Source organism: Vombatus ursinus, unplaced genomic scaffold, assembly GCF_900497805.2.
Source record: "Vombatus ursinus unplaced genomic scaffold, bare-nosed wombat genome assembly UNPS02014812.1, whole genome shotgun sequence".
In the NCBI taxonomy this organism is placed as follows: Eukaryota; Metazoa; Chordata; class Mammalia; order Diprotodontia; family Vombatidae; genus Vombatus; species Vombatus ursinus.
Genome location: NW_020954590.1, coordinates 72,074,306 through 72,101,031, shown reverse-complemented (window position 1 = coordinate 72,101,031; position 26,726 = coordinate 72,074,306). Strand labels below are relative to the sequence as shown.

At 34.8% G+C, this 26,726-nt stretch overlaps 1 protein-coding gene across 1 annotated transcript in view; it reads left to right on the top strand.

The window, feature by feature from the left end:
- Window positions 1-26,726, top strand: part of LOC114054133 (peroxidasin-like protein) — a 475,034-nt gene that overhangs the window by 418,528 nt on the left and 29,780 nt on the right. Inside the window, exons 18-20 of the mRNA XM_027877274.1 lie at window positions 20,251-20,385; window positions 21,860-22,068; window positions 26,185-26,299. Coding sequence (XP_027733075.1) covers window positions 20,251-20,385; window positions 21,860-22,068; window positions 26,185-26,299 — 459 coding nt within the window. The remainder of the gene's footprint in view (window positions 1-20,250; window positions 20,386-21,859; window positions 22,069-26,184; window positions 26,300-26,726) is intronic.

Sequence of the window (26,726 nt, the reverse complement as noted above, 5' to 3'; positions counted from 1 at the left end):
TAGCATGATGTTCCTTTAAGAGGATATTCCTTATCCTGGGCTTATTACAGGAAGCTATTGCTGCTCTCCTCATTCAGTGGGTGGGACACCTTTGGTACCTTGTCTTTACTTGCTGTAGAGCAACTCAGAGGTGAGAAAATCTGGGGATTTTATGAGAAATGTGGCATTTCTCCAATGTCTATGAGGCTAGATATTTCTGGGCCTAAAAGATTCCAGAAAAGGGAAGAAGTACAAGGTAGGAGAAGGGTACAGGTGTCTAAAGAAGTCACAGTTTGTCCCTCAAAACAGGCAGTCTGGGTAATGACAAGATGCTGTAGATTCCAAAAATCTCTACCTTTCCTATTTTTTTAAATAACAGATCCTGCTTCCAGATCTTTTCCTAAGACTAAAATTGTCTTATCCTTATAGCAAAATTCTCTTAAGGTATTGCTTTGAGGTTTAAATGAGATATAATTTATAAGGTTTCTTGTAACCGTAAAATTATATATATAATATATAAAATAAATTAAATTATATATAAATATATATATATAATTTATACAAATATATAAATTTATATATAAGTTAAATAAATGTATATATATGAAACAATTAAAAAAAATTACTTTATTTACAGATTTGATATGTGACCTCTCATATCCTGCTAGGATTTCCCCCTGCCCCTATTTTTCTTGTTCAACATATAATGAGCAGAATGAAGATTAATTACTCAGACTGGTGTGCACATAATCACTAAAAAGAAAACATTTTGGAGTCACTTTGTGCTGTCCTATCTTCACTTGCAATATGTATACCTCATGATAAGTAGCTTCTAATTTTTTCTCAAAAAATTAGCTCATTACAGTTGTATAGAATTATTTCAGACTTGCCATTTTATTTTATTATATTTTAATTTTTTTTGCGATGTTGATTTTTAAAATATTTTTTTCTTATTTATATGTAAACAAATAAAAATTCAGGCCAAAAAACCCCAAGAATAATAAAGAAAGCAAAAAAAAAGTATGCCTTGACCTGCATTTAGACTCCATCAATTCTTTTTCTTGAGGTGAATGGCATTTTTCATCATAAATCCTTTGTAATTGTTTTGGATTATTGTCTTGCTGAGAACAGCTAAAAATTGATGATCTTACAACATTGCTATTGCTGTGTACAATATTGCCCTAGTTCTGCTCATTTCACTTTGCATCAGTTCATATAAGTCTTCTTAGGTTTTTCTGAAAGCATCCTACTTGCCATTTCTTATAGCACAATTGCATTTCATCACAATCATATACCATAACTTGTTCAGCCATTCCCCAATTGATGGGCATGCCCTTAATTTCCAGTTCTTTGATACCACAAAAAGAACTACTGTAAACATTTTTGTAAATATAGGTTTTTTTCCCTTTTTGAAACAAATCTCTTCAGGGTACAGACCTAGTATTGGTATTGCTGGATCAAAACTAGAGATGTTGTCAGAGACTCACATTTTTATAGCCCTTTGGCCATAGTTCCAAATTGCTCTCCAGAATGGTGACCCATTCACAATTCCACTAATAGTGCATTAATGTCCCAATTTCCCCCATCCCATCCAATATTTATTTTCCTTTTTTTTTGTCATATTAGCCAATCTGATAGGTGTGAGGTGATACCTCAGAATTGTTTTAATTTTCATTTCTTTAATCTCTAGTCCTTGTCATATCCCTAACTGAGAAATGTATCCCCAGAGCTCTCCTTCCTCAAACAGAATAGGAACTGAGTGTGAAAGTGATGAGGATGCTGCTTTTAAATTCTCCCATCATACTTCTTTGGAATATTCAACTGAAAAGGGTTGGGCTATTTGGAGAAGATTTAAATGGCTGAGTACTTTTGTTCCTTGGCAGCAAATCACTCTCCCTACTCATGGACTGAATTTCTGTTGTCTATTATATAACACCAAAACTTAGTGTCATTAATACATATTTATGTTCATAATAACCTTATATTTCTTGATTTCATAGAAAATTGATAGGTTCATTTTAATATAAAATGAATCAAAAAAATAAAATAAAATGAATCAGATCAACCTTTTTTAGAAGTGTTCAGTAACTTATGAAAAAGCCATTAATAAGGCAAGGAGATGGGCCAAGTATGGAGTGACAATGAGAACTAACAAATGGATAGCCCAAGTATCCCTAAGACATACTTTAGTGGATCCATAATCTCATCAATGTGAGTATTCAAACCCTGGAATTAACACATTGGGAGTACCCTCAGACCTTATGGCCTCTTCCTCTAATTGGATGACTCCTCCCAGAACCTATATTTAAAGAAGAGGCCCAGGACAACTATGTCTTCAGTTCTTTCCAGTCTCCACTCCTGATTGTTGGACTTTTCTACTATGCCCCTGCCTAGGTAACTTATGCCACTTCTCCCCTTAGCTTCCTTTTATGTGCTTTCCTCTGTCCTTAAGGACAGGGACTGTTTTTTGTGGTTGTTGTTTTGTTTTGCTTACATTTGAATTCACAGTGTGCCTGGTACATAGTAAGCATTTAATAAATGCTTTATGACTGACAAACTATTCCTCCAGTGCTACAAAAACAATCAATACATCCTTTGTAACTCTTATCCATTGGTATCCATTCCTGAGTTTACATAGTGGGACTACTCAAAGAATTGCAGGACTTCTTCCATATTTTAATATTCTAATATCTGATGGATTCAGTCCTGGATTCAGTCAAAGGGCCATACTTGAGGACCTAGAGGGCCACGTGACCTGAGAGTCAGAAGATCCCCAACCCTGTATCAGGAGGATATCCGTGTTAATACAATTGGTTATTGAATCACAAAGCACCTATGATAAGTTGCTGTAACTTCTTTGCTAATATTTTATTTAAATTTTTTGCATCTGTATTCATTAAGGAAATTGCTCTGTGATTTTCTTTCTCTGTTTTGGCTCTTCCTGGTTTAGGTATCAGCTGATATGTGTATCATAAAAAGAATTTGGCAGGACTCCTTCTTCACCTATTTTTCCAAATAGTTTTTATAGTATTGGAATTAATTGTTTTTTAAATGTTTGGTAGAATTCACTTGTAAATCCATCTGGCCCTGGAGATATTTTTCTTGGTCAATTTATTTTTCTAAAGTGGGGTTATTTAAGTATTTTTTCCTCTTTTGTTAAGCTGGGAAATTTGTATTTTTGTTAATATTCATCCATTTCAATTAGATTGTCATCTTTGTTGGCATATAGTTGGACAAAATTGCTCCTAATTCTTGTTTTAATTTCCTCTTCATTGGTGCTGAATTTTCCCTTTTTAATTTTTGATACTGGTAATTTGGTTCCCTTCTTTATTTTTAATCAAATTCACCAAAGATTTATCTATTTTATTGTTTTTTTTCATAAAACCAGCTCTTAGTTTTATTTTTTATTAGTTTAATAGTTTTCTTAATTTCAATTTTATTAATCTCTCCTTTGATTTTCAGAATTCCTAATTTGTTATTTAATTGGGGATTTTTAATTTACTTTTTCTAGCTTTTTTAGGTGCTTGTTCGATTAATTGATCTTTTTCTCTATTTTATTCATGTAAGCATTTAGAAATATAAACTTTCCCCTAAGAACTGCTTTCACTGCATCCCATAAGTTGTGGTACATTGTGTCATTATTGTCATTCTCCTTGATGAAGTTATTAATTGTTTCTGTAATTTGTTGTTTGACCCACTCATTCTTCAGGATGAAATTGTTTAGTTTCCAATTAATTTTTCATCTATCTTTCCATGGCCCTTTGTTACATGTAATTTTTATTGAATCATGATCTGAAAATGATGCATTTAATATTTCTGCCTTTTTGCATTGGAATGTGAGTTTTTTTAATGCCCTAGTACATGGTCAATTTTTGTGTAGGTTCCATGTACCACTGTGAAAAAGTACATTCCTTTCTATACCCATTCAATTTTCTCCAGAGGTCTACCATATCTAACTTTTCAAAGATTCTATTTACCTCATTCACTTCTTTTTTTGTATATTTTGTGATTAGATTTATCTATTTCTGAGAGGGGAAGGTTGAGGTCACCTGCTAGTATAGTTTTGCCGTCTTCTTCCTGTAATTCACTTAACTTCTCCTCTAAGAATTTGGATACTATACCACTTGGTGCACATATATTTAGTATTGATATTACTTCATTGTCTATGGTACCTGTTAGCAGGATGTAGTTTCCCTTCCTTATTTCGTTTAATTAGATCTATTTTTACTTTTACTTTGTCTGAGATTAGGATTGCCACCCCTGCTTTTTTTTTTTTTTACTTCAACTGAAGCATAATATATTCTGCTCTAGCCTTCTACTTTTACTTTGTGTGCATCTCTCTGCTTCAAATGTGTTTCTTGTAATCAATATATCATAGGCTTATGGTTTTTAATCCATTCTGCATTCCACTTCCATTTTATGGGAGAGTTCACCCCATTCACATTCACAGTTATGATTACTAATTGTGTCTTTCTCTCCGTCCTATTCTCTCCTGACCCGTTTCTCCTTTTCCCTTTATCTCCTCATCAGTGTTTTGCTTCTGACCACTGCCTGCCTCAAATTGACATCCCTTTTATTTCCCCTTTACCCTTCTACCTCCTATAAATTAAGATAAATTTCTATACCCAATTGAGTGAGTTTTTTATTCCCTCTTTGAGCCAAATCTGATGAGAATAAGGTTCAAACAATGCTTGCCTTTCTCCCTTCTTTCCCTCTACTGTAATAGGTCTTTGAGCCTCTTCTTGGGATGTAATTTACCCTTTTTTGCCTCCTCTTCTCCCAGTACAATCTTTTTCCCCACCCCTTAATTAATTTTTTAATCCTCACATCAAATTCAACTTATACCCACACCCTCTGTCTATGTATATCCCTTCTAAATGTCATAATAAAGATAGAGTTCTTAAGAGTTACAAGTATCATCTTCCCATGTAGGGATTTAAACAGTTTAACCTTATAGAAAAACATGATTTTTTTCCCTTTCCTGTTTACCATTTTATGGTTTTCTTGAGTCTTTTATTTGAAGATCAATTTTTCTGTTCAGCTCTGAATTTTTCATCAGGAAAATTTCAAAGTCCCCTATTTAATTGAATATCCATCTCCTCCCCTAAAAGATTTTGATCAGTTTTGCTGGGTAGTTGATTCTTGGTTGCAATCCAAGCTCCTTTGTCTTACAGAACATCATATTCCAAGGTCTCAGATCCTTTAATGTAGAAGCTGCTAGGTCCTGCATAATCCTGACTGTAGTTCCATGATATTAAAATTGTTTCTTTCTGGCTGCTTGCAGTATTTTCTCCTTTGCTCAATAATTCTGGAATTTGGCTAATATTCCTTGGAGTTTTCATTTTAGGATCCTTTTCAGGAGGTGATTGGTGGAGTCTTTCTTTGAATGACTATTTTACCCTCTGGTTCTAGTATCTCAGGAAAGTTTTCCTTGATGATTTCAGGAAAGAAGCTGTCCAGCATCTTTTTTTTTTTATCATCATGACTTTCAGGTAGACTAAAAATTCTTAAATTGTCTCTTCTGGATCTATTTTCCAGGTCAGTTGTTTTTCCAATGAGGTAGTTTATGTTTTCTTTTATTTTTTCATGCTTTTGATTTTGTTTAAATGATTCTTGATGTCTTATAATGTCATTAGCTTCAACTTGCCCAATTCTAATTTTTAACAAAATGTTTCTTTCAGTTAGCTTTTGTACATCATTTTCCATTCTGCCAATTCTACTTTTTAAGGAGTTGATTTCTTCAGTGTACTTTTCCCCATTTGGCCAATTGTATTTTTTACAGATTTGTTTTCTATGGTCAATTTTTGTCCTTTCTTTTCCAAGCTGTTGACTGTGTCTTGCATACATTTCATTTTTTTCCCATTTTTTTCTTCTACCTTTCTTATTTGACTTTTAAAATCCTTCTTGAGCTCTTCCAAGAAGACTTTTTGGGCTGGAGACCAGTTCATATTTCCCTTTGACATTTTGGATGGAAGTATATTGACAATGTTGTCCTCTTCAGAGTTTGTGTTTTAATCTTCCCTGTACCCATAAAAAGAGTCTATGGTCAGTGTTTATTTTTGCTCCTCCTATTTGCCTATTTCTTGACTTTTAAAGTTGAGCTCTGCTTCTGGGGTACAGGGACCATTGTCCCAAGCGTCTTGTGCTGGGAGTCAGGAATGTTGGCCACTGGATTTGTGTGCAGGGGCCTCAGGCTGCCCACAGTAGGCTGTAGGGGTTTGTCAGCTTACCTGGTGCTGAGCTGTGGTCCAATTGGTGGTGTCTGGTTTGTGCTGGGGCCAGGTGGGGTTTTCTGCATTTCCCTAGGGCTACACTGAAGCATGTGGAGGTCCGGATGCTGGAGGACACCTGTCTGCCCAGGACTGAGCCTCTGCATGTGATTTTTCTCCAAGTGGGAGTCTGACAGTTCTCCTGGCTATGCCAAGGCATGTGGGGGGTCATGGTGTTGGTGTTTACCTGCTTCATCACACTTGGGCTCAAGATCTCCCTCTCATTTGCTGAGGTGGGGCTTGTTGCCAGCTTGCTGGGATGCTTCCTGTCTTCGAATGTGCTCCCTTTTTTACCCAAGTGAAATTGACCTTTCTTGCTGATCATCCAAGTTTCCCAGGCTAAGAGACTGCTCCACCCCATCTTTCCGCTGGCTCAACTGTTCTAGGATTTTTCCTGGGGTACTATTTTTTTGTTTTTTATAGGTCAATTTGAGAGGGTGACAGCGACTTACTGCTTATTCCACCATCTTGCCTCCCAGAAGTTTATTCCTATTGTATAGAACAGTGCCTGGCACACAGTAAGCACTTTAATAAATGCTTGTTGACTTTACGTGACACCTTTTCAAAAAAATATACATATTATAGCTCCATTATCTGTCTCTTCATAGCAATAACTTACTCCCTTTAAGTCACAAAGTTATAAGTCAATTCATCTTTTGGCTTGCTAAAATGAAATTCTAAAGATCTATTCTGTCCCAGATTTGTGTATGTGAGGAGGCATCAGGACCTGTAACTTCATCGGTAGAGGAAATTGCCATTATTTAAACCAGGGGTGGAAAACCTGAGGCCTCAAGGCCAGATGTAGTGCTCTAGGTCCTTAAGTATTGTCCTTTGAGTGAATCCAAACTTCACAGTTTGTAGTTCTGTAAAACTTAGACTCAGTCACAAGGCTGCGCTCAAGGACCTAGAAGGCCACATGTGGCCTTGAGGTTGAAGGTTTCCTATCCCTGGTAAACTCTCTCCATTGATGTGAGTCAATAACTCCTCTATAATTTATAGCCTTAAAGAGTTTTCTAGGTCCCTGAGAGTTTATGTGACTTTCCCATGGTCACAGGGCTCATATATGTTAGAGGCAGAGTTTGAATCTAAATAGATACCTCAAAATGGCCAGTGTTAACTTCTCAAATTTGCCATATCAGGTGTATGGAATAGTTAGGAAAAACACATGGAAATTTGTATATTCTCTACATCTATTTAAATATACTCTAGTATAACCATAGGAGATCTTCAAATTGAGATTTTTTTCATTTGATAAATATTTATCATTTTACATTTTAGTTGTTATTCTTGATTTTTCTCATGTGCCCAAATAGATCAATCTCATTCATCAAGGATGTCAAATGAATAATAATGAGAATGGCAAAACATTGTTACTGAGTGACTAATCATTATCTTGGATCATGGTTTAAATAACAGTATCTTTAAACAGACTCTAGATAGAGCACATTTTTCTTTTTTTTTAATTAATTTATTTTGAATTATCAACAATCACTTCCATAAGCTTTTGAGTTTTAAATTTTTCTACCCCTCCCTCCGACCTCAATCCCCTAGATAGCGTGCAATCTGATATAGGCTATACATATACATTGCTATCAAACATATTTTCACATTAGTAATGTTGTAAGTAAGAATTAGAACCAATAAGAGGAACCACCAAAAAGAGGATACAAAACACTACAGAAGAAAAAAAATAGCAAATAGTGTGCTTTGATGTGCATTCAAACTCCATAGTTCTTTCTACAAGGCTTTTGGAGATATCTTAGATCTTTGTATTGCAAGAAGGGTTAAGTTTATCAATATTAGTCATTGCACAATGTGGCTGTTATTGTGTACAACATTCTCCTGGTTCTGCTCACTTCACTCAGCATCAGACCATACAAGTCTTTCCAGGTTTTTCTGAAGTCCACCTGTTCATCATTTCTTATAGCACAGTAGTATTCCATTATATTCATATACCACAATTTGTTCAGCCATTCTCCAATTGATGGGGATCCTCTCAATTTCCAATTCTTTGCCACCACAAAAAAGCTACTATAAATATATTTGTACATGTGGATCCTTTTTCCCTTTTGTATGATCTCTTTGAGATACAGCCCTAGAAGTGCTAATGCTGGGTCAAAGGGTATGCACATTTTTATAGCCCTTTGGTCATAGTTCCAAATTGCTCTCCAAAATGGTTGGATCATTTCACAACTTCACCCACAATGCATTAGTGTTCCAATTTTCCCAGATCTTTTCAAACATTTATCATTTTCCTGTTTTGTCATCTTGGCCAATCTGATAGGTATGATGTGATACCTCAGAGTTGTTTTGATTCGCATTTCTCTAATCAATAGTGATTTAGAGCATTTTTTCATATGACTAGATAGCTTTAATTTCTTCATCTGAGAACTGCCTGTTCATATCCATTGTTCATATCCATATCAATTGGGGAGTGACTTGTATTCTTATACATTTGACTTAGTTCTCTATGTATTTTAGAAATGAGGCCCTTATCAGAGACACTGGTTGTAAAAATTCTTTCCCAATTTTCTACTTTCCTTCTAATCTTGGTTGCATTGGCTTTGTTTGTAAACTTTTCAATTTAATGTAATCAAAGTTATTCGTTTTGCTTTTCATAGTGTTCTCTGTCTCCTGTTTGGTCACGAATTCTTCTGTTCTCCGTAAATCTGACATAAACTATTCCTTGCTCTCCCAGTTTGCTTACGGTATCAGCCTTTATATCTAAATCATGAACCCATTTTGACTTCATTTTGGTATATGGTGTGAGATTTTGATCTATGCCTAGTTTCTGCCATATTCTTTTCCAGTTTTCCCAGCAGTTTTTGTCAAAGAGTGAGTTCTTATCCCAGAAGCTGGGGTCTTTGGGTTTATCAAATAATAGATTATTATAGTCATTGAATTCTGTGTCTTGCATACTTAATCTATTCCTCTGATCCACCACTCTATTTCCTAGCCAGTATGAAGCAGTTGTGATGATTGCTGCCAATGAAATCATAGGTTTTTAAACCAACCAATCAACAAGCATTTTTTTAATGAAGTGTAAAAATGTTTTAATATCTTTTTTAAATAAATATTATTTTCTCCTAATTACATGTTAAAACAATTTTAAACATTTTTTAGAAAAAGTTTTGAGTTCCAAATTCTATCCCTCCCTTCTCCCTTCCTTTCCACTTCCTGAAATGGTAAGAAATCAGATATAGGTTATACATGTGCAATCATGTAAAACATTTCCATGTTAGTCATTTTGTATAAGAAGACTCAAATAAAAGAAAAAGAATGAAAGGACAAAGTGAAAATAGCATGCTTCAATCTGTATTCAGACAATATCAGTTCTTTCTCTGGAGTAGGATAGTATGCTTCATCATTAGTCCTTTGGGAATTTGAACTCAGGTCCTCCTGCATCCAGGGCTAGTGCTCTATCCACTGCGCCACCTACCTGCTCCCAAATTTTTTTATTTAAAAAAATTATAATGGATTGAAAGTTCATAAAATCATATCAAGTTCACCCCTGTTTTTATTTGTATGTCAGATGATTTAAACATATAATTAAAAATAAAATATGATAGTACCTTTCTTTAAGATTTTTTATTCTCATTAGTTCTTTTTTGGGGGGTCCATGGTATTCAAACAATCCAATAGGAAAAGAAGTGTTAGAAGCTTATGTTTTACTAGGCACTTGAGCAGTCAAACATGAGAGGAGCTTCTCTTTGATGAAACTTCAGAACTACCACTTGTAACCCAAAGAATACCACAAATAATAGATGATGGTATGAAATCTGCAAAAAGCTCAAATAAAAGAAATGCCATATTTATATGGTGTATGAGATGATTTTAAAAATAGCTGTGTTCAGGGGTGCTCTTTTATCTATCAAGTGAACTGAAATTCAAAGCAAATGATCAGTAATGGTAATATTTACATTAAACAATATTTACTATTTGATTGTTTTAAATGTACACACCTCAATGAAATTCAATGAGTGATAACATTTATTAAATTCATAAATTTATCTTTGAGGAAGTTTATAGGTATCTGAAATCACTGTTTTCAGTCTCCAAAAAGTTCTTAGTTTGGGGCTTTATTTATTTATTTTAGCAAGCAAGATTTTTCTTTGTGATCTGATGGTCTTCAGAGTGGAAAAAAAAAAGTGAGATCTAGACTTGTATATCCCAACAGTTACATATGCATTTCTTTGTGAAGTGATTATGATCTACTTAGAGTAAATATGAAATAAGACTGGTAAAGCTTTTTCTTTAATGTTGAATGTCATCTCTCAAAATAAAGAAGCTGAGTTCTAAATATAAATGATGTAAAATGTCCTACTAATTCTGGATACATCTCTGATTAATTTAACATAGGATAATAATTGTCTGGCTGTGTTTGACCTAGCTCCTGGATTCATCTAACTGTTAGGGCATTTTGACTCTGATTTGGGTACCAAGGCATAGAGGAGGGCTTAGTTGTCCTCTATCATGTCAATTTCAAAAGACATACCTCTCATTGTCCCTAATTTCCCTCACTAATAAATTATGTATCTATTATGCAAGAATTTAGTTAAACCCTTTTTGGATCTATTTATATCTACAGCCTTTACCACCTCTTGATGTAATTAGCATCTCAAGTGTACTACCAGCTGTGGAAAATACTGCTGCTTTTTATTTCTCCTAAAATACTTCTCAACCTTTGCTGTATGTTTCCAGGTTTTAGGACTCTATGGTTTTTTGAAGAAGCTCATGTTCAACTCCTCCATAACTTTTGTGTTTCTTATATATTTCACCTCCTTTTTCTAAGTCTTCTTCTTTTGAAGTTGACTCTTTTTTAAAAATAAAAATGATTCTTCAAAGATTTAAGAACAAACTGTACTGTAAAGTCCATGATTAATTTTTTAGTTCTCTTTCTCAAAACTTGATAGTCTTAAGAAATCAAAGAAGAATATAAGAAATATAAATGGACTTTTTGCCAGCCTGTGGTTGGAAAGTAAATATGCTCTATGAGATGGTGGTTTATCTCCTATGTAACTTTATTATAGAACCCTGTGAGAGAGTGAATTATGAATACCCAATGCCTGTCACCAGAGGAATGTTCCTGGAGAGTAAGAGTTTATCCACCAAAGAGAAAGCCATAGAACTCCATAATGACATTAGTGGTACAGTGTTCTCTCTCTTTCAAACTAATGTGTGATTTCATTTATTTTGATGTTACCTCCCTCAAAAGATAGAGATTGCAGGCTATGCATGCCTGCCCATCTTGTACAACTCCCAGCTATATCTTTCCATAAGTTCTCCATGGAGGGTTCACTTAATGTGCTGGTGCCTTCCTTGATTTCTCTTTACATTGTAAGAGTACATGTAAAGCTCAACCTGCCTAACCATTATGCCTCACCCTCTCATGTTTCCAGCCCATCTTATTTAGCAATTATAAAATTTATAGATGACACTTTTATTCCAGTTTTTCAACAATTTTACTATTTTCCCTTGAATTTTCACTCTCATTCACTTTCAACACTCAATCAGTTGCCAAATCTTATCATTTCTATCTGCAAAGCATCATTCTTAAAGATTCCCTTCTCTTCCTACACCTTCCTGATCTACACTGTATCCTTCTTAAAGGTTCCCTCCTTTTCATACACCTTCCAGTCCAGGCTTTCATCAGCTCTCAGTCACTAAATCATCAAAAATATTTTATGTACCTACTATGTGCCAGGCAATGTGCTACATTCTGGATATAAAATAAAATGAGTAAAACAATCACAACTCACAAGGACCATGAAGTCTACTAATGAAACATAAAGACATATGTAGATCATAAAAGCGAAGAGAATAAAGATGAATATAAAATGGTTTACAGTTTGGCAAAGAAGACAGTAGCAATTGGGGGAGAGTAATCAAGAAAGGCTTCATGTAGATGGTGGTGCCCAGCACATATCTTGAAGGGAGAGAGGAATTCTTTGAGGCAGAAATGAAGAAGCAGTATATTCCAGACAATGGAACAGCTAGTGAATAGGAGAAGACAGAGAGCAAATAGGTATGTGAGGGATAGAAGGTCAGTCTGGTTGGGTTACAGAGTAAGGGAGGGAGAGCAATGCATGAAGAGTCTGAAAAGAAAGCTGTGAACAGGTTGTAAAGAGCTTTAAAAGCTAAACAAAAGAGTTTATTTTTTATCCCAGAGGGAAAGGAGTCACTGGAGTTTATTGATTTAGAAGTGACATGGTCACATCTGAGTTTAAAGAAAATAGCTTTGGCAGCAGTGAATACGATGGACTGGAGTGAGGAGAGACTTGAAATAGGAAAACAATTTGGACACTGTTATAATAACTTAGGCAAGACTTGATGAGGGCCTGGACTGAGGTAGTAGCTGTGTGAGTAGAAAGAAAGAATCAGATACAAGAGATATTAGAGCTAGCAATGGTAAAATTTGGCAAGTGATTTGGGTTGGGGGATAATACAAAGTCCAGGATAATGCTGAGATTTTGAACCTGGGAACTGGATAAGTGGTGATACTTTCAACAGACATGGGTTTGAAAAAAGGGCAAAAGTAATGAGTTTTGTTTTGAATATGATGGGTTGGAGATATCTTTGAAGCATGTAGCTTGAAATGTTCAGCAGGTAGATGTGGGACCAAAACTCAGTGGAGATCCTAGAACTGGACATATAGCACTGGATATATAGTGGCAGAGAGAGTAGAATTATATCCCCAGAAAGAGTTCAGGTCACTGAGTTAGAGTATATAGAGAGAGGGGTTGGGAGCCTAGAACTGACCCTTGGGCAACATCCATAGTTAATAAGTATGATATGGATGAAGAACCAGCAAAGGAGATTAGAAGGAGTGGTTGGGCAGGTAAGAGGAGAACCAAGGGAAAATAATTTAATAAAAGCCATAAAGGAGAGAGTATCCAGAAAGAAAGTATGATCAATAGTGATGAAGCAAGAATTTTTCCTTATAGTCTCATTTTTCTCACTTTCTGACTCTTATCCCTGTGATGGTGAGTATACCATCAGTGGTTAGAACTCAAAATTCTTGGCCTTCTCCCATGTTAGGGAATTTGCTTTTCAGCATCCTCAGTTCCTTTCTCCAAGTGGAAGCCAGGCTTGGCCCAAGATAGATGCCAATCACTTTCCTTCAGGCCTAGTGCTGCCCATAAGCTGATAACTGGCACCCTGTCTCAATTCTTTCAGTTCCTTAGCTTTATTTTGCTGAGTCAGTCTGTCTGAGCAAAGTATGGTCCTACTCTCTTATGTGTCTTGCTTCTCTGAAAGTAGCCAGAACTGAGGTCTGCTATTTGCTACCACAGAATGATGGAGTAAGGTCACAGGTTTGGTATACAGATAGAGACTGAAACAACAGCAGGGAAATTTCTGGGTGTATGTATGCCAGAATATAATCCAGTGCTCCTGATAGTGAGTCTTGCTGCTAGCAGGGAGGCTTGGGAGGTTGGTTTTACTGAGTGAACATTTTAGCACCAGTGTTCACTATTAAGTTATAAGGCAACTATTACCTTATTAAGCTTCTTGGTTTCTGAGCCTATGGACATAGCTGGCACATAACTTCACATCTGGTTAGTTTCTGAGAGTTAGTGAGAATTGTAGAAAATAATCTAGTCTGCCGTCTTGTTTGTTAGGTAACCTGGAAGTTAGACCCTCGAGCTATCCCCACTTTGATGCCTCACCTTGGTGTGGAGTTCATCTTGATTTTTTCTAAGACTATAGGGTCTCTGGCAGATCTTCCCTATTTGAAAAGGATTTGAATATCATCTTAGAAATAGAATATGTACCATCATAGAACAGAGTAGCCCAGCACCATGTGGAGTGACTTATTGTAAGCAGGTTGGCAACCATATGATGGACATGGCAACTCATAAAGCTTTCCACTATGATGTCGAGGGGTTATGATCTGTGTCTATGGAATCCTTCTAGTTACAATGTACATAAGAAGAAGAAAAAGGTGTTTAACAAAGCTGCATAAAAGTGAATGGTACTGCCTTGGCAGTCAGTGCTTTCTCCCTCCATAAGAGACCTTCAAGCAAAGACTGGATGAACACTTGGAGGTATGATGTAAAGGTGATTCTCTTTCAGGTATGGGTTAGACTACATGGTCACCAAAGTGCTCTCTGCCTCGGAGATTCTGTGACTCTAACTACCTGTGACAACGCCATCTAAGATCTTACGAAATAATAACGATGTCAATTGTCAGGTAACTTCCCAAAAAAGAAAGTAGAACATGTATAGAGCATGACACAAGGATGGAGAGTTTTGCATAAGGAGAAGAGGTCTACATGGATTAACAGAGTAAGGGATATTAAGTAACGTGTGGGTTCTTGGAACACTAATGAGGAACATAATAAGAGGCAGACATTCTCCAGTGAATGATGAGATAAGTTTCAAAAGACAATCTTCTTCTGTTGAGCATTTTTTAGGAGAACCTTTGGTTTCTATTAATGTACAAATATTGAGGTATGTACTTTGATGGTTGAAATGAATAAAGTCAAACAGAACTTTTCTCTTGGAGGAAGAAAATTGGAATATGTCCACAGGCACATAAAAAATGAATCAAATAAAGGGTTAACAGGCAAACTATTTTCAGGTCTTTACGACCACAAGTGGAATAATCTTTTTCTTCCTTTCCAACACCTAATTTAGGCACTAGCAATGTCTTTATATACTTATATGTCAGGGGTGGCAAAGTTATACACTTTCTGGAAGGCTAGATTTTGGACAGCAGCAAGGGCCAATACCACACTGGGGCATTTGGGGGCATAGCCTCAGCTAGAAGGCATTTACCATACTAGGTTGTGCACCAGTTACTTCAAAGGTGGCACATATTTTTAATGTGGATCCCGTAACTTAGAGATGAAAAGTTCATTTTTAAATTTTAAAACTTCATAAGGGCCTTATAACTTCTAATCTAAAACTCCTAGAAGTCAGTCAGTCAACAAAGTATTTATTAAGTATCTGCTTAAGCTCTGGGAATAAAACAAAGGCAAAAACTAGCTCTTGATTTCAAGAAGTTCACAGCTTAAGGGGGAGACAACATGTAAACTTTCTCTGCAACTATTTTTCTGTCTAGGAGTATATATGTAGGTATGTATGTGTATGTGTATGTACGTGTCTAGATGCATTGCTCATTTCCCCCTTTTCTCTGAATCTTTCCCTTTGTCTTTTTTTCTTTACCCTTTCTCTCCTCTTTTCATTTTTCCTTTATTGTATGTAACGAGAGAAGCAGTCAATCCATTTATTAAATGGCTACTATGTGCCATATGCTCTACTGGGTGTTGGGGATACATGCTAAAGAATAAACAAATTCCTACTCACAAGGGACTTACATTCTAATGGGAGGACCTGTAAATGTAACTCTATTTTGAAATCATAATATTGGTTAAATAGTCTCCTGCCTCCCTCCCCCTAGTTTTAGCATAGGAGTAAAACATTTTCTTTTTTTTTCTCTCTCTTCAGAAAAGAAAATTGAATTACATTATTTCTTACTTAGATGCAGGGGTGGGGAACTTTCAGCCTCAAGGCCACATGTGGTCCTCTAAGTGCACAAGTGTGGCCCTTTGACTGAATCCAAACTTTACAGAACAAATCCCCTTAATAAAAGGATTTGTTCTGTAAAACTCAGATTCAGTCAAAAGGCTGCACATGAGGACTTAGAAGGCCACATGTAGCCTCGAGGTCACAGGTTCCCCATGCCTTAGAACTTTTTCTTTTCTGTTCTGTGAATCAGTCAACTAAAAGAGGAAGTAGAAAGGTTCCTCCATTCGCAATATGTAGGAAAATGTAATAATATTATATAGTAAAAGATAAAACTATAATTGGACTCATCTTTCCCATTTATTTAATTTTCTGTACAGTTTAAGCAAGTTGTAGAACTAATGCTTTTAAAAGATTGAACTTTACAGGTATTAACACTGCATAAAAGTTTAACTGTGATTTAATAAGGAAAATTTAGTGACTTTAAAACCTTTCAAGAAAAAAATAGAATAATGAAATTCTCTCTGCCTGTAGTAGAAGCTATTCTGAATATTTCCTCCTGAGGCAAAAAAATAGCATTTTTCATACATTTACATAAATCATGAGGATGTATGGTTTATTTCTAGTACGCAGGTCATTCCAATGATGTTTTCATGTTTTAAAATTCTCTGATGTCCACACCATCTTCCTTTACCAAAAGGAAGTCATTTCATGTTGAGAAAAAAAATCACATTATTTTATACAATAACACAGAGAGTTTTTCATATTTTTCAAGGACATTTTTCCATATACAGTTTTGTTTAAAAAAAAACACTAAATAATTATGATCTATCTGAAAATTCAAAAGTGCCTAAGAAAGCATTTCAGAGTAAATACTTTATCACAGTGTAACCTTCCTTATTGTTTGTGGGAAAGGATTTTATTTATTTCATCAAAATCATAAAATCATTGAATTATCTGTCTTTCACTCTGTGCATTGGACTCGATTGTGTGTCCCTGAAAACATTTCAAGCACAATCTCTTGACTTCATGTGTCTTGATGGGATCCAACTGAATGAAAGCTCTTATTATGATCTTTCCTGGTAAAGTAGAATTTAAGTCAGACTGTCATTATGGAATTAGGAATGAATGACATTGTAGTCTTTGCAGCATGAAATAGCTCATTTCAAGGTCCATGAATCATTTCTTCCAGCCACTTGTACATCAAAATTGCAACAAAAATACCAATCTGTAACATGCAAGACCTTGTTTGGTCTTATTTATTCATGTATATTTTTTGGCCTTCCTTCAAGATGGAAGGTGAGGTTAGCAGCTAGGGTAAAATGATGATGCACAAAGGAATTTTTTTTTAAACCCAGGTAGTTTTTAATGAAGGTTATTTTTGTGCTCTGTTAAATCAGATGCTCTGGACATGTCATTCAGGGCAAAGTTAAGTGCATATATACATCTAATTGTCAGAACTGTTTCTCTCCTCAAGTTATATTTTATTTGTAATAATTATTTGTATAATGTATTTATCTGTATAATTAATGCCCTCTTATCCTGACCCAGTATAATGTAAGGAAGTTCCTTGAGGGAAGCATTCCATTTGTCTTTCAATCCCTGGTAAAATACTTGGGATTTAATTTTATTGTTGTGCAGCCATTCAGTCACGTTCAATTCTTCATGACCCCATGGACCATAGTACATCAGGCCCTTCTATTCTCCACTATCTCTTGAAGTCTATCCAAATTCATATTCATTGTTTCCAGGATACTATCTATCCATCTCATCTTCTGCTGTTCTCTTTTCTTTTTGCCTTCAATCTTTCCCAACATCAGGATCTTTTCTAATGAGTCCTATCTTCTTATTATGTGGTTTCAGCTTCAGTAATTTGGTCTTCCAGTGAATAGCCTGACTTAATTTCTTTAAGTATTGATTGATTTGACCTCTTTGCTGTCCAAGAGACTCTCAAAAGTCTTTTCCAGCACTGCAATTCAAAAGCATTGACTCTATGGCACTTAGGCTTCCTTATAGTTTAAATTTCACTGCCATTCATTGCTACTGGAAAAACCATAGCTTTGACTAAAGGTACCTTTGCCAGCAAGGTGATGTCTCTGCTTTTTAGTATTCTGTTAAGATTTTCCATAGCTTTCCTTCCAAGTAGCAAGCATCTTTTAACTTCATGGGTGTCGTTACCAATTCAGGGATCTTTGAACCCAAGAATAAAATGATTTTGATAGGCTAGCACTGGGCTTAATTTAAAAAGGAATTCATATGTCTATATCTATAGGAAGATAAATAGAGATAAAGCTATAATCTTGAACTTGAGTACAAAAATATCAACTTCACAAATATAAAAAAATAAGATGAGGAAAAGGAAGGTATAGAGAGATTGCCTGGAATCTGTACAAACATCTCATGGTCAGGGTTAATGGACAACTACAAGTTCAGCATGAATGAACAGTGTGATAAGGCAGCTAAAAAAAATCCCTTCCACATTGTGACTTTACCCATCTCAGTTTCAATATATCCCAGGTCAGCATAAGGCTTTAAATAGGAATTTTGGGGGATTTTTGTGGAAGCCACAGACAACACATGAAGGCCAGCAGACCACACAGAAAAAAATTAGAGACTTAGAAATGCATAAAATATATAGGTAGTATTGTATAATATCAACATATTTTATCTTTTAATACCATAATAATTAAGACTTCTCTGTATGAATGGAGGGCCAAAAATGTTATGTGGATTGTCCAGATCATGGGGATGCTGTGCCCCTAACTCCTACAATGTGGAAGGGACAACTGTAATGTGTTCTTCGTAAGAATTAAGAGAAGTATTGCTTCATAGAATAGGGAGGGAATAATCCCATTGTATTCTGCCCTTCAGTTTTGTAATTGGTTCTGGGCACCATGGTTTAGGAAGGACAGGACATTGATAAGCTGGAAAGGGTCCATAGGAAGGCAATCAGGATGTAAGGGTCTAGAGTCCATGATATTGATTGAAGGAGTTAAACATGTTTAGCCTTAATTAAAGAAGACTCAGCAGAACACGATAACCATCTTCAAGGAACTGAAGGGCTGTTATGTGGAGAAGCAATTAAATGGGTTCAATTTTGCCCCCAGGAGCAATATTTTGATGTTGAAAAGAAGTAAATTTTGGCTCTAAGCCAGGAAAAACTCCCCAATAATTGGAGCTGTCCTGATGTGGAAGGGCCAATCTTTAGAAATGGTGACTCCTTCCTCCTCAGCAAGCTCACTATAGTCTGGACAATTGCATTTCAGGTGGGTTAGAATAGCAATTCTTTTGGTATATGGATGAGACTAGATGGTTCTGGAGCTCCCTTCCAATTCTTAATTTATGTGACTCCACAATAGCATGTTACCAAAAACAAGATCTCCAATCCAATGCAATTAAAAACCTGCCTCACTACCATAAAAAATAAAAAAAAATAAAGACCTCTCTATAGGTTTGGAAGAATAAAAAGACAAAGACAAAACCATCCCTACCCTACTGTGAAATATACACATAAGAAAATACAAAGTACTTTTATGAGTGAGAAAGCAATAAAATCTGGGGGATGAGATTAAGAATACTTCACTGGATATGTGATTATATCAGTTCCTCATTCACGTTTTCTCATTCTGTGTTATATTTGTCCATATGCTCCAAAATACTTCTTAGAAGATTGATAAAACCTATTGAATCTCTTAGCATTTCATAGATATCAGCATAACATAAACTGCTAACGTAGGTAGTTGCTAAATTTTCTTCTTTGTTACCAAGTCAGTTATTTATTATACATTAAATAGAAAGCAGTTGTCACACTCACTCACTCCAAGGCATTAATTAATGTTTTTACCAGAACACGCTTTTATTTAATAGTGGGTATTATGGTACTGGGACATTCAATCAGGGAAACTAGCTAGAGAAGAAATTTGAATAAATAATCTAAACTTACTCCTTGGTTGGAAAGTAAAAACTGTATGAATTTGAGATTTAAGGTAGAAATTTGTGTGGAAATAAGATGCCATGTTCTCCCTGAGAATCTCTGGGACTCTGTAACATACAATAAGACCTGTAAAATATTAACTGTAAGTATAATATTATTTCCCTTTTTGGTAATCTTTAGGTGGTGCAATGAATCTATAGAAGGTAGGATTTGGATTCTGAAAGATCTGAATTCAAATTCTGTCTGAAACAAGACAATTATCAGCCATGACCTTGTGCAATTTATTTAATTTCTCATAGCTTCAATTTCCTTATCTGTAAAAAATAGGTATAATAGGACCAACCCCACAGGATTGTTGTGAGGATCAAATGAGATTATATACGTATATGTGTGTGTGTATATATGTGTGTGTGTGTGCATGTACATACATACACATATATAAAGAACTTTGCACTCTATAAATACTATTATTAAATGCTAGGTATAGTATCTCCTTGATTTACCAATGTCAAGAGATCATATCTATGTATTGATATAGGGCACAATTTTGATAACATTTTAAATGTTTATACTTAAACCTTTGTTGTTGATATTTTCTAGACTCTATGGTACTCCACTCAATATTGACCTTTGGCCTGCTTTAATGGTAGAAGACCTAATCCCTGGCACAAGAGTAGGACCAACCCTGATGTGCCTTTTTATCACCCAGTTTCAACGACTAAGAGATGGAGACAGGTGAATAAATGTGTCTGCATATCCTTTTGCTTTACTAATCAAAAATAACCTACATATAAAATCTATCTAATACAATCTGAAAGGAAGCTTATAAAATTAGATATATATAATTTCCATCCCTTAAAATTCTGTATTCTAAAATTCTACTATATATCAGTTGAAGTTGGATACAGCTTCTCTGACCATTAATAATGTTAATTCATATTCTTTTCAAGGAATTTATTCCATGATGGGAAGAAGATTTCTCCTAAGGAAATTTCTTTGCTTTAGGAATTCTTTTCTATATCTTCCATCTGGGAGTTTAATGAAAAGAATGGAAAGAGATTATATTCTTTTTTTTTTTACTACATATTGAAAAGGGTTCAAGGAAGATAAACACACTGATACCCACATTTGGATCTACAGTGGTTTATCATAATAAACACACAGCTCCACCAAGTACCAGAATCAGTGATCACCCAGATCTTTTCATCCCTATTCAAACAGAAGGATAATAGTTCCATTCTCCTAATTTTTGGGTTTCCAGATCAACCATCTGTGGTCCCATGGGCTCCACCCTGTAGGTTGGGTGGTCCGTCTACTGTCTACCATACTGGCATATGACTGTCTTACTAGTTTTTCACATGATAGCCTGCCTCTAGAACATCTGTATCCTTTGACCTATGGAGTTCCTCATTTCTTTAAGTGTTCCATTGTCTATTTTTTTATACATCATTTACTCCATTAGATTCAGATGATCAAAAGCTTTTACTCTCTATGTTTTATTGTTGACCAGCAGTCTGATTTGTAGACCTGTCCTGATCTTCAGGTGTTGTTGGCTGCTCCTGAAACTGATAAAGAATCCTTCAAGCAAAATAAGTCACAAAACATATTGGAGTGCTTTTGTCATTGTTCTCTTAAGATTTTAAAAAAATTAGTCTTCTGATGGCCTCACATTAATACTAGAGTGACTAAAAGTTTCCAGTACAACTTCAGTTTGTGGCAATAATGGAATCATTTTTTCCAATAAATAAACACTTTGTCATGACTTGTTCTTTAATAGTGTGTCCATTTATTTAAATTATTCACTGAGTATAAATATTCATGTTCCAGTAGAGGAATGTGGACTTTTCCCTTTTAATTATATCTTTAAAGCTATGAAAAGTTAGCAAAATGCTCTCTAAGAAATATACCTGACCTTCAAATTACTGATTTTCTTTGGATTAAAAAATATATTTTGTTAAAGGAACTTCATTTGCTAAGTTATTTTTAAAAGTTTTTGATAGAAAGTAATAGTTCAAGGATATGTGATTTAAGAACTTAATATAGAACACTGAAGACAATTAAAGTACATTTAATTGGAGTACAAATGTGATCCCTTCCACGTGGTGCGTTCATTCTGCTCTTATCTTTGCCTCATTATCACTGTTTGACATGCAGTTTAATTCTCAGGCAGGTGATCCATGATACTATGTTTTTCTTGCTTGCCAACTAGGTTCTGGTATGAAAACCCTGGAGTATTCACTCCAGCACAAGTCACTCAGCTGAAACAGGCTTCACTGGCACATGTACTCTGTGAAAATGCTGACAATATTCAGCAGGTCCAGGCTGATGTCTTCTTAAAGGCAGAATACCCTCAGGGATACATGAACTGCAATGAGATACCAAAGATTGATTTGAGAGTGTGGCAAGATTGCTGTGAAGGTCAGTAATTACTTGAATAGAAAGTAGTAAAAATTAATTTACTTAGATAATGTTGTTTTGGATTTAACTGTTGCCTTCATTGTATTTACAGTGGCAATATAATATGTCTCAATAGATCTCCTTCATTGAAATAATGGACACTGCAAAGTATAGTGGTTCTTTCTTTCTTTCTTTTTTTTTTTTTGGTATGTGTCATGGACCTTTTTGTCAGTCTGGCAATTCCGAGGAAGACTTTCTTGTAATATTGATTTTATATGCATAAAATAGATACGATTACAAAGGGCATCAATTATGTTAAAAGGAAGTTACAAAAATATATTTTAAAAAAATTCATGTACCCAAGGTTATGAACCTGTGTTTTAAAGTATTTCTGTAAATGTTTATGGCAAGTGGGATTCTGGGAAGAGGGTAAAGTAGGTCAGAAAATTCCAGGCTCTCCAAATTTCTTCCACAAACAGGAAAGTATGATGGGGAAATGACAATGAGAAATATATATATATATAATTATAATACAATATATATTTTCATTAATATAGCATAATTTTATTATATGTATAATCAATTTCTCATTATATATTTTGCATTATATGTAATATACTTCTTTTAATTATACATATATGTGCATTTTTTCATACAATGTTATTTGTATACACATATGTGAGTATATACATCTCCAAAGTGGGAAAAAGTATAGCCTCATAAAATACATTTTTACTGATATTCTCATTACCTAAGTCTGTACCATTGCCTGGAAAACATGATAAATCCTAGCCAGACTCTCTCTATGGATGATTGAGGCAAGTGTAATATCAGGAAATGTTTAACATTTTTTAAAATTATGGACATTATCAATAGAAAAAATATTTTCAAGAATACATTAAAATCTATTGATGTGTTTTCTTACTTTATCAAAGTAGGTTGTGATATATTAGCAATGAAGAATTGAATCAGAGAAGTGGTAGAAAAAGTGTTAAATAGATAATAATAGTAATCATAATAAATAGCATTTATACAATGTTTTGAGGTTTGCAAAGTGCTTTACAAACATTATCTCATTTCAACCTCACAATTACCTGGGAGGTACATGCTTTGTTTTTAATCCTAATTTTTCAGATGAGGAAACTGAGGCAGACAGAGGTTAAGTGATTTGCCCATGGTCACACAGCTAGTAAGTTTCTAAGACTGGATTTGAACACAGATGTTATGTACTCCAGGTCCTGTGCTGTATCCATCACAACAATTAGCTGCCTAAATGTATTGGATAACTATAAAAAGTGAATCATCTGCATATTGAAATAAAGGGAAAACAGATGTATGCTTATGTAATATCAAGAGGAAAGTCCTCATCATCTAGTGGGAATCTTCCTTTGACTTGAGCTTTGCACTAGATTTCTTCCATGACAGTGTCAACCACCTTTAACAAACATATATCTATATATTCTGGATCCAGCTTGATGTTGGAAGGTCATTAAGCAAAGTTATCTCAGTTATTTAATGTTTTGGAGGAAATTTACATGAACTTAACATAGTTATGGATGATATTTTCTTAGAGGAGAATCTTTAAGATGACTTCTTGCTCTACTGGGTCAAGTAGAGCTTTTTAACAGTTAACAAACAACGTAACAGGATACTATATTTTCCATGACAATCAGCTGGGGTGACTATAAAGATGTATCTTGCTGAGGAATACCATTTATATATTGTGGAGGATTTATGTGGGAGCATGTGGACAAGAAATACAGTGGTTGAGAAGGCAAAGAGGGATTTAAATGTCAATCATTGGAGGAAACAGCCACACAGGTAAAAAAAAATACAGGTCCATTAAAGTACTACTAGGAAAAACTGGGCTCTCCATGAAAACAAGGTGTATTGAGCAGAATAAAAAAGTGTAGAGGCTGTAGCATGGACCATTGAGGGTTCAAAGGTTTCTTTCAGCAAGGAAATGTTCAATAAATGTATTTCTGTGATTTGTGGAAAGAAATTATGGGATGGAGGAGACTATCAAATGAAATGCTGAGAAATTAGAAAAAGGAACAGCAGAACCAAAATTTGTCAGTGCCAAAGAAGCTAAGATCAGAGGATATTATTGAATTTCTTCAATAAACTTGAGCCTTTATCTCTTCACTGGGATTTGCTGGTTTGTAATTTTTGTTTGTTTGTTTGTTTTTCATTTCTCATTAAATTACTTCACATTTTTAAAAAAATTAGTATAAATGATTCAGATTCTAAAATGTTATTTTATTTTGGCCATAATGTGTATATTTTATAAACCTTTTGCTTCCCTCTCTCCTCTCTCTCTGTACAACTGGCTTTATAACCAATAACTTCTTTCTTCCCCATTTTTATTTCATACATTTTCCTCATGATCACCTCTTTCTTGATAATAAACCAACCCACTCTTCTAGTTGAATATCCTTTTATCCCAGAATTACCACCCTAGAAGGAAAAGCTACAGAAGCAACAATCTCTACAGGTTATTTCTCAATTCCAAAATCATTTTCCCCATCATCTAATCAACAGAGTCTTTGCATACCCTTCTAGGCAATACAAACAGATTTAATTCAACACTCTTCTTAAGTGTGGCCATTATTCCTTATCACTTCTCCATTTGGTTCTGTCAAAACCTCACAATTGGTACATCTGCTTGGCAAATCATGTACCAATTCATTTTTATCAGAACTGAAGGATGACTCCTCATATATAATGTAGCTCATGTGATAAAATAAAACAAGCCCCATGCTAAGCCCCCATGCCACTGAATCATATAAATCCTCTTTCAAATAAAAAGAGTTTCACAAACCACAAACAGATGTATATTTTCTTCTGGGATTTATGCAACCATCTGTTTTTGTAATTTCCAGCTGTATATTTCACATTAACTTCTCTTTTTAAACCTTCAAGTCATTTTAAATACAGTGTATTTTATATCACATGTAAATATATTTATGTTTACTCATGACTTTTGTTCAAGTAAATCGTGCTTCTGTTTGTAGGCTAATGAAAGTTTAATTTCTTCCATAAGTGACTAATCTTATTACCATAATATTTCATGATGTTGCTGCTGTTCCACATCTGACTTAGAAATTCCCTTCAAAGTATTTCTGAAAAACTCAGATTGTAGCAGCCTGAAGAAAACCTTAACATGACAATTACCTAGCAGCAGAGAGAGCCCAGTTGAGGGTACAAAACATAAATTTGTAGTGGACCATGTCAGAACAGTTGCATGATTTTCTCCACCTTTGAATTTAGTTACAAGAGCTCTTCCCCTTTCTTTTGTACTGCTATTACAGAATGCCTTTCCCAGAAACCTTGTGGAAATCAAGGTGAAGATAAATATTTGACACCAATAGAAAAGACTCTAAATAACCCTGAAAAAAAATTATGAAAAAAGAAAGTATGAAACATGGCCTGTGCTCAAAATGTGATACAGTCAATACATCAAAATAATATTGATACAATTGAGTTTAAATTGAGTTAAACTATTTCTCTGGAGCTACTTTCCATGTAAGTTTCCAAAGTATTGAATTATCCTCCCAGAGGCAAAAGTTGATTATTTACAGTTCACCTGCCATCTCTAAAGAAAAAAAAATTAGATCAGAACTTAACATTCAGTTGTTAAATTCTTGTTGTGTTGCTTAGAGTAGGAAAATGGATTTTTTAGACAAAGGTTTCTTCTAATAACAAACTTTTTCTCATTGGAACAGTTAAGATCTGATCTCATAATCTTAAAAATTAAAGGACTACATATACAGAAAATTTTCAACCCAAGGAAAAATAAAATAAATTCATCAATGGGTGTTAGGAAGTGAAAAATCTCTCTTGAGGAATGGCTGAAAATGAAGATACTTTTGCTTTGAATTTGATATAAAGCTGTCAGGGATCAGGCTTGAGTTGGCACAGTACAGGGCAAATATTTGACATCTTGAATCTGTGAACGGAAAAGGTATCCTGTGCAGTGTTGGGTATTGACATTAGGGAACAAGGATTGTATAAATTTCCCCTTTCTGTATTCTTAGAAGATCTCTATTTCACTCAAAGAAATAGCATCTAAGGATTTGATCAGTGTAATAATTATTAGTTCTTCCATGATATTAATATAGGCTCTTCTTTTCACAGACTGTGGAACAAGAGGACAGTTCAAAGCATTCACACACGAATTTAGAAGAAAACGCTCTCTTCAATATAGCTATCCAGAAGAGAAAAATGAAGACTCAGTTGATGTGAAAAATAGGTATATATAAGGACCTAATTTCTATAGATTTGCTTTCACTTTGAGAACTACATATCAAATAATTGTAAAATAAATTGCATTTTAAGATATATCCAGTCTTTATGGCATATGCCAGTCTATTTTATGCTTATTTACTATTTTATACAGAAAAGCTTTTATTTGAAAAGGAAATACCTCTATTACATCCCTGAAACATGGTTATCCAGCTCCTCCTTGAAGAACTTAAGTGAAGGAGAAAACATTAATTTCTCTCTTGTCTCCCAATATCAAAACCTGATTTTCATTTATACCATGACCTTCAATCACTTGACTCCTCAGTTCTTTACTAGACCATCACCCTTAGACTACTACAGTCCCTTCTTTTATTCACCTTGACCCTTTGGAGGACAAGTTCAATTCTACACATTCCTCTTCTCTTGAAACCCTT